The 14,443-nt window shown below is 43.5% G+C and overlaps 3 protein-coding genes across 3 annotated transcripts in view; all 3 read right to left on the minus strand.

The window, feature by feature from the left end:
- Nucleotides 1-10,867, minus strand: part of LOC310987952 (E3 ubiquitin-protein ligase TRIM39-like) — a gene marked incomplete at its 3' end in the record, with an annotated part of 37,207 nt that extends 26,340 nt beyond the window's left edge. Inside the window, exons 1-2 of the mRNA XM_083974421.1 lie at nt 10,763-10,867; nt 1,445-2,949 (exon numbers count right to left, since the gene is read on the minus strand). Of these exons, the coding sequence (XP_083830547.1) occupies nt 1,445-2,942 (1,498 nt within the window). The 5' untranslated portion in view covers nt 2,943-2,949; nt 10,763-10,867. The remainder of the gene's footprint in view (nt 1-1,444; nt 2,950-10,762) is intronic.
- LOC310987953 (E3 ubiquitin-protein ligase TRIM21-like) lies at nt 8,042-9,673 on the minus strand (the record flags this gene model as incomplete). Its single annotated transcript, XM_083974422.1, has 1 exon — nt 8,042-9,673. The coding sequence occupies one exon, from the start codon at nt 9,671-9,673 to the stop codon at nt 8,042-8,044; it is 1,632 nt and encodes a 543-aa protein (XP_083830548.1).
- Nucleotides 10,868-11,801: 934 nt separating the features above from the next.
- On the minus strand, nt 11,802-13,716 carry LOC310987954 (zinc finger protein RFP-like; the record flags this gene model as incomplete). The annotated part of the gene is made up of 2 exons (XM_083974423.1): nt 11,802-11,945; nt 12,610-13,716. The coding sequence occupies 2 exons, from the start codon at nt 13,714-13,716 to the stop codon at nt 11,802-11,804; spliced, it is 1,251 nt and encodes a 416-aa protein (XP_083830549.1).
- Between the last annotated feature and the right edge of the window lie 727 nt (nt 13,717-14,443).

The raw sequence follows: 14,443 nt of genomic DNA on the forward strand, positions 1-14,443 counted from the left end.
TCTTAAAAACACAGATAGGCTATAACTTTTTACTACAGCTTTTATTCATAAAATAATCAGAGCACAAAAGTTACCCGGGCCATGGCCCCCCTGGCCCCCCCGGTTCCGCAGTGTATGCTCACATCATTCAATTTAACTAGCTTCTCTTGATTTCATTTCTTTTTTCTTTTTTTTTTCTTTAACCTTTACTTAACCAGACGAGCAAATTAAGAACAAAATTCTTATTTTCAAGTGCAGCCTCAGCCTGGCTAGAGTTTCATAACTCTAGCCACAAATTTTGTTTTTACTGAATCATCTTGTCAAACTAGAAAATGAATTCCCTGAAGAAAATGATGAAAGCTGAAGCTGAACTGACTGAGGAAATACAATTAAATCAAGTCACTTATCACAACCAGGAAAAAAAGGTAACAATCAACTGATAGAGGTTCTAGTGTGACCTTCAGCTGCACTTTGTAATAATCTCCACTAGATGGCGGTATCGTATTGGGAAATGTATTATATCATCTGTCTTTTTTTCTGGACTCACAACAGAGCACTTGGTCATCCTCCCTAGAGAGCTGGTGAAGTGTGAAGGGTAGTAAATTATTGAGTACTCTTATTAGGCCTTGTCCACACGAACACGGGTATTTTTGAAACCGAACTTTTATGGACCCCGGTTAAAAAAACACACCACCGGTGTGATAAAAAATAACTCCGTCCACATGAAACCGCAAATCCGTCTAAAACAATGTCATGTGCATTCCAAAGCAGTAGGTGGCGATATCACTCCTAACAGGAAAGCAGCTGTAACTTGTACAAAGAGAGTGGAGGCTCAAACTGACCGGCACCGTGAGACGAGTCCGCGCTACTAACACACCCCGCCCGTAATCTCTTGTTTATGACAGATACGAAAATACAAAAATACACACATCGTAACGATAATCCATCGATCCACTGATTGATTCTGAAAGGCTTCATTGAAAACAAATGTACAGGACGAGGAAGCAAAGCAGTGGGGAAATGACCGCAATTTACAATTTGATAAAAGCCTGTTTTCTCCATATCAACATTATGTTTACATATGGTGACCACGCGATTTTGTATTAGTGTCTGAGCGGTCAGCGCATGGTCAGCGTCGAGAAGCTTGACGTGCTCTAGCAACAGTAAGGGGATTTATGAAAAATGTGCGGTTTTCCTGTCCACACATGAAGCTGAAACCGGAGTTTTCGAAAAAGTTCACCCTGGACTCCGGTTTCAGGAGCCGACAACTGCGGTTACGTGTGGACGAAAGGCCAAACCGTGTAGAGAAACACACGGTTTCAAAAATACCCGCGTTCGTGTGGACGGGCCCTTAATTAGGCTACTTATGTTTCTTAGAATTGTTCAAGAACACACATGCTGATGACTCAATGTAAATATAACTCTGGTTGGAATAACCGAATTAATCCAAGGCGACCAGTGTCACATGGACTGAAGAATGGGTGGAGTTTTCCAGTGAAGGAGCAGCCAGTAAAGGAGTGGATCAGAGCTGCAGTATCAACGTCATAAAAGAAGACCAGACCCTCCTCATAGTCCACAAACACTCCAACCTCCTTAGGATCAGACTTCAGAGGGAGAGTGACTGGTTGGTCACCAGAAGCAAAGAACCCACCTCTGCTCTTCAATCTGACAGTCCAGAAACCATTGCTGGGGCTCAGTGTGATTTTTCCCTTCAGCTTGGTCCTTGAGGTCACTCCTAAAGTCCATATAGACCACCTGCTGACCTGAACCTGAAAGTAAAATCTTCCTGAAGCGAAGCCTGGCTCTGATAAGACACATCTACATTCATATGGCTTAGGGGGACCAGGATGGACTTCATCAGGATCCAGAGTCACATCCACAGCAAACTGCTGGATCTTCCTTAAGTCAGCCACAAAAAACTTCTGCATCTGTTCATTGAGCTTCTCCTGCAGCTGAAACAGAGCTCTTTTTACAGTCCCTTTGTATGATGGAGGACAGACTCTGACCTTTTTCCAGTCCTTGGTGGGAGGAGCAGTGTTGAGGGAGGAGAAGCTTTGGAGGAGGTGGAGGTGGTCTTCAGACAGTGAGAGCTGATTTACCTCAGAGCTTCTCTTCTTCAGCTCAGTGATTTCCTGTTCCAGCTTGTTGATGAAGCCTTCAGCCTGTTTCTCATGGGTTATTTGCTTCTCTTTGATCGTCTTGATGAATTCATCCAGGGCTCTGTCAACAGATTCCTTCAGAGCAGTGAAGATCTCAACACCTTCTACTATTTCTCTGTCTGCTCGTTCTTCACCAATATTCACTGAGCGTTTGATCTCCTCAATCTTTTGTTGTCTCTTCTTGATCATCTGCTGAATTTCAGACTCTGTCTTCTCCAGCTCTGCCTTCTTTCCTTCATATTCTTCTTTCAGAGGAACAACATCATGAGTCTTGTGGTCTGAATATGTGCAGAACATGCAGACACAGGTCTGGTCGGTCCGACAGAACAGCTCCAGCAGTTTATCGTGCTGCGGACACACTCTGTCCTCCAGGTTCTCCACAGGCTCCATCAGCTGATGTCTTTTCAGACCTGACACTGTCCGATGAGGCTCCAGGTGAGTCTCACAGTAGGAGGCCAGACACACCAGGCAGGACTTCAGGGCCTTCACTTTGGTTCCAGTGCAGACGTCACAGGGAACTTCTCCTGGTTTGGCAGCTTGTCGCTCTGAGCTGCTGCTGCAGCTGCTGGCTCTGAACTGAGCAGCCATCTCAGAGATGAACGTATTCACATGCAGCTCAGGTCTTGTGTTGTAAACCCTTTTACAGTTGGGACAAAAGCACTGATCATTGCTATCCCAGTGTTGAGTGATGCATCTGTTACAGAAGTTGTGTCCACATGGTAAGGTGACTGGATCAGTGAACACATCCAGACAGATGGAGCAGAGAAACTGATCCTCAGTCAGCAGACAGCTGGCAGCAGCCATGTCTGCACTGAGGACAGAAATGTGAAGAGAAAAAAATGTAATTACTTCATCTTAGAACAAATCAATGTTAACACAAGTAAAAAAAAAAGTTAATTGATTAATTGCATTTGTCTAAGAGAGGTTTCTCTCTACAACCTCGTCACCAAATCAGTTCAGGTGGGAACCTTTCGGGTTTCTCTCTCAATCTCCTCAGCTACTCACCAGCGTTCAGCTCAGACTTTTCTGTGATGTTGAGAAAACTCTGATGGATTCTGTTTAGTTTCCCTGTAAATAGAAACAGAGATTTGTCTTGACTCTGCTGACACAAACAGTAAGTTATCTTTCCTATTGTAGCTCCAACTCAGTGGGTGCACCTCTGTAGATGAGCTTTTATTGACCTTTGGTCTCTGAAACAAGGTGAGCTTAAACCTTTGGTTCAAATTAATCATGATTTCTTGTCGACCTTTGATTCTGTTTATTGCAGTCGGTAGAACTAAACTTAAGAGGTCAGTACACGAAAAGAAATACATCTATAAATCTGGGGTACAGCCTGAAGTGAGTTAGGGTTAGGACGATGACACAGAAACAGACGGATGAAATCTGTGTAAGAAAAAAGCAAATTTTAAATAACAGTAACAGTTTGTCTCGACAACTCCTCAGATGACTCAGTTAAAATGGCTGCTGGTTGAAGTCTTGGGTGTGACTGCCCAGATACTAGAGCTGAAGTTTTAGTAACATCAGTAACCTGTTGAAACACAATAAAGTTATATCTGCTGTACTCACCAGTTGTCAACTCAGACTCTGCTGTGTTGTTGAGAAAAAGCAGTTGGATTCAGTTTAGTATTTCCTCAGAGAGAAACAGACTCGTCCCGGCTGCTGCTCTGCCGTTGTTCAGACTAATTTTCACTTTCATGTGAGGACATGTGGCGCTCTGGGTGTCAGGTTTCAACCTGTTTCAAAGAGATTGTCACACCCATCCACACTCACTAACATTATGCTTGCACCAAACATGGTGGAAGGTTGATCCATTGACCTGTGAAGATTTTTTAAATGATTTCGCAGATGCAGGACATTTTTTTCCCTTTGATCAGTAAAAAAAAAAAACCCTAAGTCTGCACAGTGATACCTGTGAGATCTATGCCAAGTGAGTGTGTTGCTGTTTATTCCAATGAAATATGGAGATCAGGGGTCGCGTTAACCGGATATTTTCCGTCATTGACCGTTGTTTTAAAACGATGACGGAAAGATTTTGAGGCCATCCGTCATTTTGACAGATTGCAATTCACAGCCATGGCTGTCTGGCCATGTGCATTTGTTTACGATGAAGCCGGCGGATAATCAATAAATGGAGCGTGGATAACGTTATAAAACATATACAATGTCACAAAGTCACTACGGTGAGAATTAGATAAAAAAAAAAAAAAAAACCTCACAGCTGGCTGGTGCGCTCAGTAGAAAACGCTGTAGTAGATCCTCTAGGCCTGTGTGGAGCGTGTGTGGCGCTGTAGCGCTGCCACACAGAAACACTAACAACAGAGAAGAAGACAGAAAGCTTCCCCGCAGTGTTCAAACTCCTTCAAGTGGATTAAATGTTGACTGGGAGTCGTGTCAGTGCAAATATGACGGTCGATAATGATTTAACGGGCGAGATTCAGCTGCAGTGTCCGAGGGACCGACAGTAGTCAGCTGTTGTTAAGTTACGTAGCTGTAGCTACACAGCGGTGTGTCTCGGTACAGGTAGAGCGGTGGGGGTAGGACATCACCGTTTCACACACTCGCCGCGCACAACTCTTCTAAAGGTAACGTTAAGACTTCTTTTAATGTATTTTGCCCGCCGTGGCATTGTTTATAACACTTAAAGCTGAGTGGGTTTTGTCCTGTCTGAATTTGTGCTGCATCTGGCTGTGTGGTCTATAGCTTCAGTTGTTTCAGTGATGCGCAATGGCTGCGTGCGTAAAAGAGAAATGAGAGAGAGAGAGAGAGAGAGAGAGAGAGAGAGAGAGAGCTAACGCCAGTGCACTATGCGATGCCTATGTGAAAACGTGCTCCTTTGGATGTTTTGGTATAACACATGGGTTAGCATGTTGATTGTTGACAGAAAACTGATGTCATCTAACGTTGTATTTAGATGTTGAGTGGCAGAAAGTGACCCCGCATTCACTGATGACCCACGGTTAGATGTGCTCTGACGCCGACTCTGCTCCGGAGCATTCTCTGTTAAATTTGTTTGGACTTGATATGAATTAAACATGAATTAAAATTGAATGCTATTGAATATGGCATTATTATCATTTTTAAAAAATGTAAGTGACCGGTAAAAATAGATTATGACGGAATTTTTATGACCCCGTCAGTCAAAATGACCGGCGACGAAAAAGTCTAGCGCAACCTCTGATGGAGATGCTCAACTATTTTATTCATTGGAGACAATAACATCAATGAACAAGTCAAAACAGAGCACTTGAGCAACAAACATTTAAATCGCTGCATTAAAACTCTGTTTATTAACAGTCTGATTACTGTGTTACATATGCAGCCTGTGTGAACTCCAGCTGCAGTTTGTGATTAACTCCACCAGAGGGCGACCTCTGCTTGTGCAACCAATGGTTCAGTTTTCACATCACTTGCTAAAGAACATTTAAACCGAAACTAGAACATTACAGGTAATCTTACATTGCATATTATTTAATATTAGTGGAAGAGGTTGTAGATATCAGAAAGAAGCAGTGCGACATATTACAGCACAATGTGATATAATTGTTTTTTTAATCAGTAGAGTGATATCAATATTGTACAACCCCAACATCATACGATTTTATTTTTTTTATTAGCACATGAAAGATATATATAAAACAGCATATTAAAAAGTGGAACAACAACAACAAAAAACATAAAAAGTATACAGTAGATAAAGCAAATTTACAGGAGAATTATATGTTGAGCTTTTTTCTGATGAAATCAAATGTGTCTCATTGTGACATCCTGATGTCAATGGTGGTCGAGGGGTTGGAACTGTCACCTCACAGCAGGAAGGTTTCAGATTCAATTTCTTGGCTTGGGAACTTTCTGTTTGGAGTCTCAATGTTCTCTCCAGGTTTTCAGGCTTCCTCCCAAACAGATGATAAAGATATTAGTCACTCCAAATTGTCCATAGGTTCAAATGTGTGTGCGAAGTTGTCTCTATAAATTTGGAGACACACTACACAGTTTTTTTTTTGCCCAAATTAACCCATGATTCACAGTCGGGTCTAGTCTGCATCAGTCAGCACGAGTTGGGGACAGACGGACATGGTTTGCTGGTGCAGAAATCTGTTGGTGTGTAATGGGGTACAGACTTGAATCGGCAATTGTGTGAGGAAAACAGTTCCTGCCCAACTTCAGTAACAAGTCAACGCTCCCATTGCCAGTAACGGCCCTGAAGTGGCCTTCGTCCCGTCCCAGTGATCGAAAGAAGGTCACGGCGGCTGGTCTTCGGTGTTTGGACCCATGCGTGTGCGCTCAAACAAAAGTGCCCAGTTCCAATGGTAAAAAATAACATTTATCAACAACACAATACCTTGCGTAGTGGCAGGCAGGACACAAAACAACACAATGACACGGTCAAAAACTGTGTGCCTTGGACCAGCAACACCTGGCACTGATTGTCCTGGCTTTAAATCACCCCCGCGACCCGGAAGTACGTGACGCCACTTCCGGTGTCAACGGAGGTTACCACAATAAACCCGCCACATAGAGAACAACAAAATAAAAGCTAAAATGGCTCCTACATACCGGCCCCTAAATTGCTTCTGGCAGAACACAGAACAATTTCAAACATACCAGGAAGAGCCATTCACAATAAATCAAATAGTCAATACACAGTACACACATCTTTCACAGTCTGTGCGGCCCCAATAGCCACGGTGATGTCCAGCTCTCCCGCAGCTCCACTGTGGCGTTGCCCCAATAGCTACAGTGACGACCGGTGATGAGCTCCAGCTGCAGGCTGAAGCGGAGAAGAGTTCAATATGAATACCAGCTAAACATGCATTAGTCCTGACAACTGTTGTCATGGGCAGGGGGGTTAGCTTCCCAGCTGTAAACAAACTCCAAACATTATGAGTTGACTAAACACGAGTCGTGTCAGTACAAATATGCCAATTGATGCCCAGGCACAGTATACGAGGGACCCAACCGAAGTCCGTTGTTGTTACGTTACATCAAGCGGTGTAGCTCAGGTTACAGGTATGAGGTTTCCATGTAAATAAACTAAACTAGGAAATGTTGGGCAAGTCGACTGCTAAATAATAATATCAAAATAACTATAAAGATAAAATGATATATTTATCAAGGATGGACCCATTAACAAGTGTGGGTAATGTAAACGTAGATTCATCCACATTAATATGAGACTCTTTCATAACCAAAAACAAACTCCTCGGGGTCTCTTTAAATGATAAAGAAGCAGATCCAGTACATTTTTTAATCCCTTTGATCAGTGAAGAACTCTAAGTCTGTACAGTGATACCTTGAGATCTATGCCATTTGTGTGTTGCTGGTTAATCCAATGAAACATGGGAATGTTCAACTGTTTTATTTATTGGATAGATTAAAATTAATGAACAAGTCAAAACAGAACAGTTAAGCAACAAACATCAAAATTGCTGCATTAAAACTCAGTTCATTAACTGTCTGATGTACAATTACTATGTTACATACACAGCCATTGCTTGTGTGACCTCCAGCTGCAGTTTGTGATTAACTCCAACAGAGGGCGACTTCTGCTTACTCTATAACCAAGGGTTTAGTTTTTACATCACGTGCTAAAGGACATTACAGAAACTCGAACATAATATTAGGTAATCTTACATCACATATTATTTAATATTAGTGGAAGAGGTTGTAGTTACATTGAATAACTGGGTTTCTCTAAGTTCATGTAAACACCATAACCCAAATTTGATCAAAAACGGGATACTTGAAAACCCTGATTAAAACCGGGGTACTGAAGTGCATGTAAACCCAGTCATTGTGACGCCCTGGTGTCCATAGTGGTAGAGGGGTTAGGACTGTCGCCTCACAGCAAGAAGGTTTCAGGTTCAATCTTTGGGCCTTGAAACTTTCTGTTTGGAGTTTTAATGTTATCTCCAGTCCTCCCATATCTCATGGGCAAATGGCATCCTAACCTGTCTCTTGATGGTTTCAAAAACAGATACACCAAATGAATGGATGTGAACACCATCATTCTCACATGGACTGAAGAATGGGTGGAGTTTTCCAGTGAAGGAGCAGCCAGTAAAGGAGTGGATAAGAGCTGCAGAATCAACATCATAAAAAAAGACCAGACCCTTCTCATAATCCACAAACACTCCCACCTTCTTAGGATCAGACTTCAGAGAGAGAGCGACTGGTCGGTCACCAGAAGCAGAGAACCCACCTCCGCTCTTCAAGCTGACAGTCCAGAAACCATTGCTGGGGCTCAGTCTGATACTTCTCTTCACATTGGTCTCCGAGGTCACTCCTAAAGTCCATCTGGACTGTCTGCTGACCTGAACCTGAAAGTAAAATCTTCCTGAAGTGAAGGGCTGCTCTGACAAGACACATCTACAGTCACCCCCTTTACATAGGCCTGCCTGTTGTTTAAAGGCAGGCTGAGGGGGTCTGGGATGGACTACATCAGGATCCAGAGTCACATCCACTGCAAACTGCTGGACCTTCTTCAGCTCAGCTGCAAAAAACGTCTTCATCTGTTCATTGAGCTTCTCCTGCAGCTGAGACACAGCTCTCACCACAGTCCCCTCATACGATGGAGGACCAACCCTGACCTTTTTCCAGTCCTTGGTGGGAGGAGCAGTGTTGAGGGAGGAGCAGCTTTGGAGGAGGTGGAGGTGGTCTTCAGACAGTGAGAGCTGATTTACCTCAGTGCTTCTCTTCTTCAGCTCAGTGATTTCCTGTTCCAGCTCTTCGATGAAGCCTTCAGCCTGTTTCGCATGGGTTATTTGCTTATCTTTGATCGTCTTGATGAATTTAACCTGGTCTCTGTCAACAGATTTCTTCAGAGCAGTGAAGATCTGAACACCTTCTGCGATTTCTCTGTCTGCTCGATCTTCACTTAGCTGCACTGAGAGTTTCATCTTCTCAATTTTCGTTCGTCTTCTCCAGATCATCTGCAGAATTTGAGCCTCTGTCTTCTCCAGCTCTGCCTTCTTTCCTTCATATTCTTCTTTCAGAGGAACAACATCATGAGTCTTGTGGTCTGAATATGTGCAGAGCATGCAGACACAGGTCTGGTCGGTCCGACAGAACAGCTCCAGCAGTTTCTCGTGCTGTGGACACACTCTGTCCTCTAGGTTCTCCACAGGCTCCATCAGCTGATGTCTTTTCAGACCTGACATTGTCCGATGAGGCCCCAGGTGAGTCTCACAGTAGGAGGCCAGACACACCAGGCAGGACTTCAGGGCCTTCACTTTGGTTCCAGTGCAGACGTCACAGGGAACTTCTCCTGGTTTGGCAGCTTGTTGCTCTGAGCTGCTGCTGGCTCTGAACTGAGCAGCCATCTCAGATATGAACGTATTCACATGCAGCTCAGGTCTTGTGTTGTAAACCCTTTTACAGTTGGGACAAAAGCACTGATCATTGCTATCCCAGTGTTGAGTGATGCATCTGTTACAGAAGTTGTGTCCACATGGTAAGGTGACTGGATCAGTGAACACATCCAGACAGATGGAGCAGAGAAACTGATCCTCAGTCAGCAGACAGCTGGCAGCAGCCATGTCTACACACTGAGGACAGAAATGTGAAGAGAAAAAAAATTAATTACTTCATCTTAGAACAAATCCATGTTTACACAAGTAAAAAAAAAGATATTGATTAAATACATTTGTCTAAGAGAGGTTTCTCTCCACAACCTTGCACCAAATCAGTTTAAGTAGGAACTTTTGAGGTTTTCATCAGTATCAGTCAATCTCCTCAGCTACTCAGTGTTCAGCTCAGACTCTTTTGTGATGTTGAGAAAACCCTGTGAAAAAAAACTCAGTGAAGGTTGTGCACCACCTGATGACATCTGCTCCTGGCCTAAGGTTACAGCTACCTACTAAGGTAGCTGAAGAAGGCACCCACAATGTAAACAGTGTTGGACTCAGTTTTGTTTACCTGGAAAAAGAAAAAGAGATTTGCCTTGACTCTGCTGACACTCAAATTAACTTTGACACTGAGCTCTCTTTATATTTCAGGATGAATGGTGTTGCCGCTGCAGCCTGAGCCAACTTCCCTGCACGGGTCGGACCCCCCCCCCCATGACACAGAAACAGACGGATGAAATCTGTGTAAGATAAAAGTTAATTTTTAGTAAGTAAGTAGTAGTAAGTTCATTTTTTGACTTTTCATACCTACGTTTAGTTAGCTGGTTGTTTCACGTGTTACAGCTAGACTCAAGAGCAAGTGGGACGGAAAACCACAGAAGTCAGTTGGCTAAATGTATTAAATATGCAGAGCGGAGCAGGGGGCGGGTTTATGTACAGCCGCTTTACATAAAGCGGCCTTCGACTTAAGCCTGCCCATTCAAAACCTGCACACAGAACAGTCTCTGAGGCCTAGCTCCTCAAGGAAATGATGAATGGCAAAACCATTTTTTACATGTTTTGAGGGACACATTTAAGGCCTAATTAATATGATAAGAAGAAAAATACTGAATTTGGTTTACCCGGTCTTTAATTTTAACAGTTTGTCTCGACAACTCCTCAGATGACTCACTTAAAATGGCTGCTGGTTGAAGTCGTTGGTGTGGCTGCCCAGATATTAGAGCTGAAGTTTTACATCAGTGACATGTTGAAACACAGTGAAGTTATATCTGCTGTACTCACCAGTGTTCAGCTCAGACTCTGCTGTGTTGTTGAGAAAAAGCAGTTGGATTCAGTCTAGTATTTCCTGAGAGAGAAACAGACTCATTCCGGCTGCTGCCCTGCCGTTGTTCAGACTAACTTTCACTTTCATATGAGGACATGTGACGTTGTCTTTCAGTGCCGCTCTGGGTGTCAGGTTCCACCCTGTTTCAAAGAGACTGTCACACCCATCAACACTCACTAACATTATGCTTGCACCAAACATTGTAGAAGTTCGATCCATGGACACTGTGCAGACACTAAGTCTACTATTTTATTCATTGGAGACAATAACTTTAATGAACAAGTCAAAACAGAACACTTAAGCAACAAACATTTAAATCGCTGCATTAAAACTCAGTTCATGAACAGCCTGATTACTGTGTTATACGCAGCCTGGCCTTGTGTGACCTCCAGCTGCAGTTTGTGATTAACTCCACTAGAGGGCGACCTCAGCTTGTACAACCAATGGTTTAGTTTTCACATCACTTTAAACCGAAACTAGAACTTTACATAACATTAGGTAATCTTACATCACACATTATTTAATATTAGTGGAAGAGGTTGTAGTTACATTGAAGACTGCAGTGGATGTTAGATAGAAGCAATGTGACATATTACAGCACAATGTGATAGAAAACAAAAAAATCTAAATCAGTAGAGTAACGATCAATATTGTACAACCCCACCATTATATGATGTTGAGCTTTTTTGTGATGAAATCAAATGTGTCTCATTGTGACATCCTGTTGTCAATGGTGATCGAGGGGTTGGAACTGTCGCCTCACAGCAAGAAGGTTTCGGGTTCAGTCTCTTGGCTTGGGAACTTTCTGTTTGGAGTTTCAGTGTTCTCTCCAGGTTTTCAGGTTTCCTCCCAAACAGATAATAAAGTGTCTGCACCAGTCAGCACTAGTTGGGGACAGACGGCATGGCTAGCTGGCGCAGAAATCTGTTGGTGTGTGATGGAGTACAGACTTGTATCAGCAAGTGTGTGAGGCAAACAGATCCTGCCCAACTTCAGTCACAAGTCAACACTCCCATTGCCAGTAATGGACCGGTATGGACTCAAGCTCCAGTGTCCCCAGTGTGTACCCACCATTTCTCCCGGCTTGACAGCGTCCAGTCTTGGTGGTGGTAGCAAATATTCAAAGGAGAACTTTGAAGGCTGAAGGGGAGAAGAGTTCAATATGATACCAGTTGAACATGCATTAGTCCTGACAACTGTTGTCAGGGGCAGGGGGGGTTAGCTTCCCAGCTGCAAACAAACTCCAAACATTATGAGTTGACTAAACATGAGTCCTGTCAGTACAAATTTGCCAATTAATGCCGTGTGGATGTGTTTCAGGCACGGTATACGAGGGACCCAACCGAAGTCGGTTGTTGTTACGTTACGTCAAGCGGTGTAGCTCAGGTTTCAGGTATGAGGTGTGCATGTAAATAAAACATATCATCAAGTTTCAGGCGACCTTTGTGATGTGTTTATCGTGCATGTTGACATCGCGATTTCAATGAAAATACGATTGATCGTACAGCCCTTTAACAGACTCTACATTCAAACTTTCACTCCTGTGAAGGTTTTTGTGAGAGTTTGGTGCATTTTCTTGCCTTCAGTTGCTTTGACAAACCATGTACGCTGTGATCCTTCATTTGGCGCAGTCATTATGTATGATTCCCAGTCATCGTAAAAAATCAGCTGAAGCCTGTCGGTATTTGTTCTTATTTCTGTCTACCTCCTGGTAAGCATGTAAGCACTTTCTCGCGCCTTTCCAGATGGAATCGGAAATGGTTTCATAAGTTAAATGCTTTTTATCATCATTGTCCCAACATACACTGAAGAATGGGTGGAGTTCTCCGGTGAAGATGCAGCCAGTAAAGGAGTAGATAAAAGCTGCAGTATGAACATCATAGAAGGAGACCAAACCCTCCTCATAATCCACAAACATTCCCACCTCTTCAGGATCAGACTTCAGAGAGAGAAGTGGTTCTGGGTCACCAGAAGCAGAGAACCCAAGGTTGTGGTGGAAGTTGACAGTCCAGAAACCATTGCTGGGGCTCAGTGTGATTCTTCTCTTCACATTGAACTCTGAGGTCACTCCCAAAGTCCATCTAGACCTCATGCTGACCTGAACCTGAAAGTAAAGTCTTCCTGAAGTGAATCCCTGCTCTGATAAGATGCATCTACATTTATCATCTTTATTTTCCTGTTGTCTAGCGTCAGACTGGAATTTTCTGACAGGAGCTGTATCAGGATTCAATTTCACATCCACAACAAACTGCTGGATCTTTCTTAAATCAGCCTCAAAAAACTTCTTCATCTGTTCATTGAGCTTTTCCTGCAGCTGATCCACAGCTCTTCTTACAGTCCCCTTGTATGATGGAGGACGGACTCTGACCTCTGTCCAGTCCTTGGTGGGAGGAGCAGTGTTGAGGGAGGAGCAGCTTTGGAGGAGGTGGAGGTGGTCTTCAGACAGTGAGAGCTGATTTACCTCAGAGCTTCTCTTCTTCAGCTCAGTGATTTCCTGTTGCAGCTCTTTGATGAAGCCTTCAGCCTGTTCCTCTGTGGTTCTCTGCTTCTCTTTGACCGTCTTGATGAATTCATCCAGGCCTCTGTCAACAGACTCCTTCAGAGCAGTGAAGATCTCAACACCTTCTACTATTTCTCTGTCTGCTCGTTCTTCACCAATATTCACTGAGCGTTTGATCTCCTCAATCTTCAGCCGTCTCTCCTGGATCATCTGCTGAATTTCCTCCTCTGTCTTCTTCAGCTCTGCCTTCTTTCCTTTATATCCTTCTTTCAGAGGAACAACATCATGAGTCTTGTGGTCTGAATATGTGCAGAGCATGCAGACACAGGTCTGGTCGGTCCGACAGAACAGCTCCAACAGTTTATCGTGCTGTGTACACACTCTGTCCTCTAGGTTCTCCACAGGCTCCATCAGCTGATGTCTTTTCAGACCTGACTTTGTCCAATGAGGCTCCAGGTGAGTCTCACAGTAGGAGGCCAGACACACCAGACAGGACTTCAGGGCCTTCACTTTGGTTCCAGTGCAGACGTCACAGGGAACTTCTCCTGGTTTGGCAGCTTGTTGCTCTGAGCTGCTGCTGTTGGCTCTGAACTGAGCAGCCATCTCAGAGATGAACGTATTGATCTTCAGTTCAGGTCTAATGTAGACGACCTAGTTACAGTTGGGACACCGGCTTGGTACGTTAGTATCCCAGTGTTGAGTGATGCATCTGTTACAGAAGTTGTGTCCACATGGTAAGGTGACTGGATCAGTGAACACATCCAGACAGATGGAGCAGAGAAACTGATCCTCAGTCAGCAGACAGCTGGCAGCAGACATGTCTACACACTGAGGACAGAAATGTAAAGAGAAAGAAAAACTGTCATAAAATGAAATCCACCTGATATTTTCTGAGACAATGAGGTAACACAAGCAAGACAGTGAATTGCTACACACGTTTGTACCAAGAAAACTTCTCTCAACAATCTTGTCAACAAATCAGTTTAAGTAGGAACTTTTGAGGTTTTTCATTAGTGTCAGTGAATCCCCTCAGCTACTCACCAGTGTTCAGCTCAGAATCTTTTGTGTTGTTGAGAAAACTCTGATGGACTCAGTTTTGTATTCCTGGAAATAGAAACAGAAATTTGCCTTGACTGCA

This window comes from Trachurus trachurus (genome assembly GCF_905171665.1).
Source record: "Trachurus trachurus genome assembly, chromosome: 6".
NCBI lineage: Eukaryota > Metazoa > Chordata > Actinopteri > Carangiformes > Carangidae > Trachurus > Trachurus trachurus.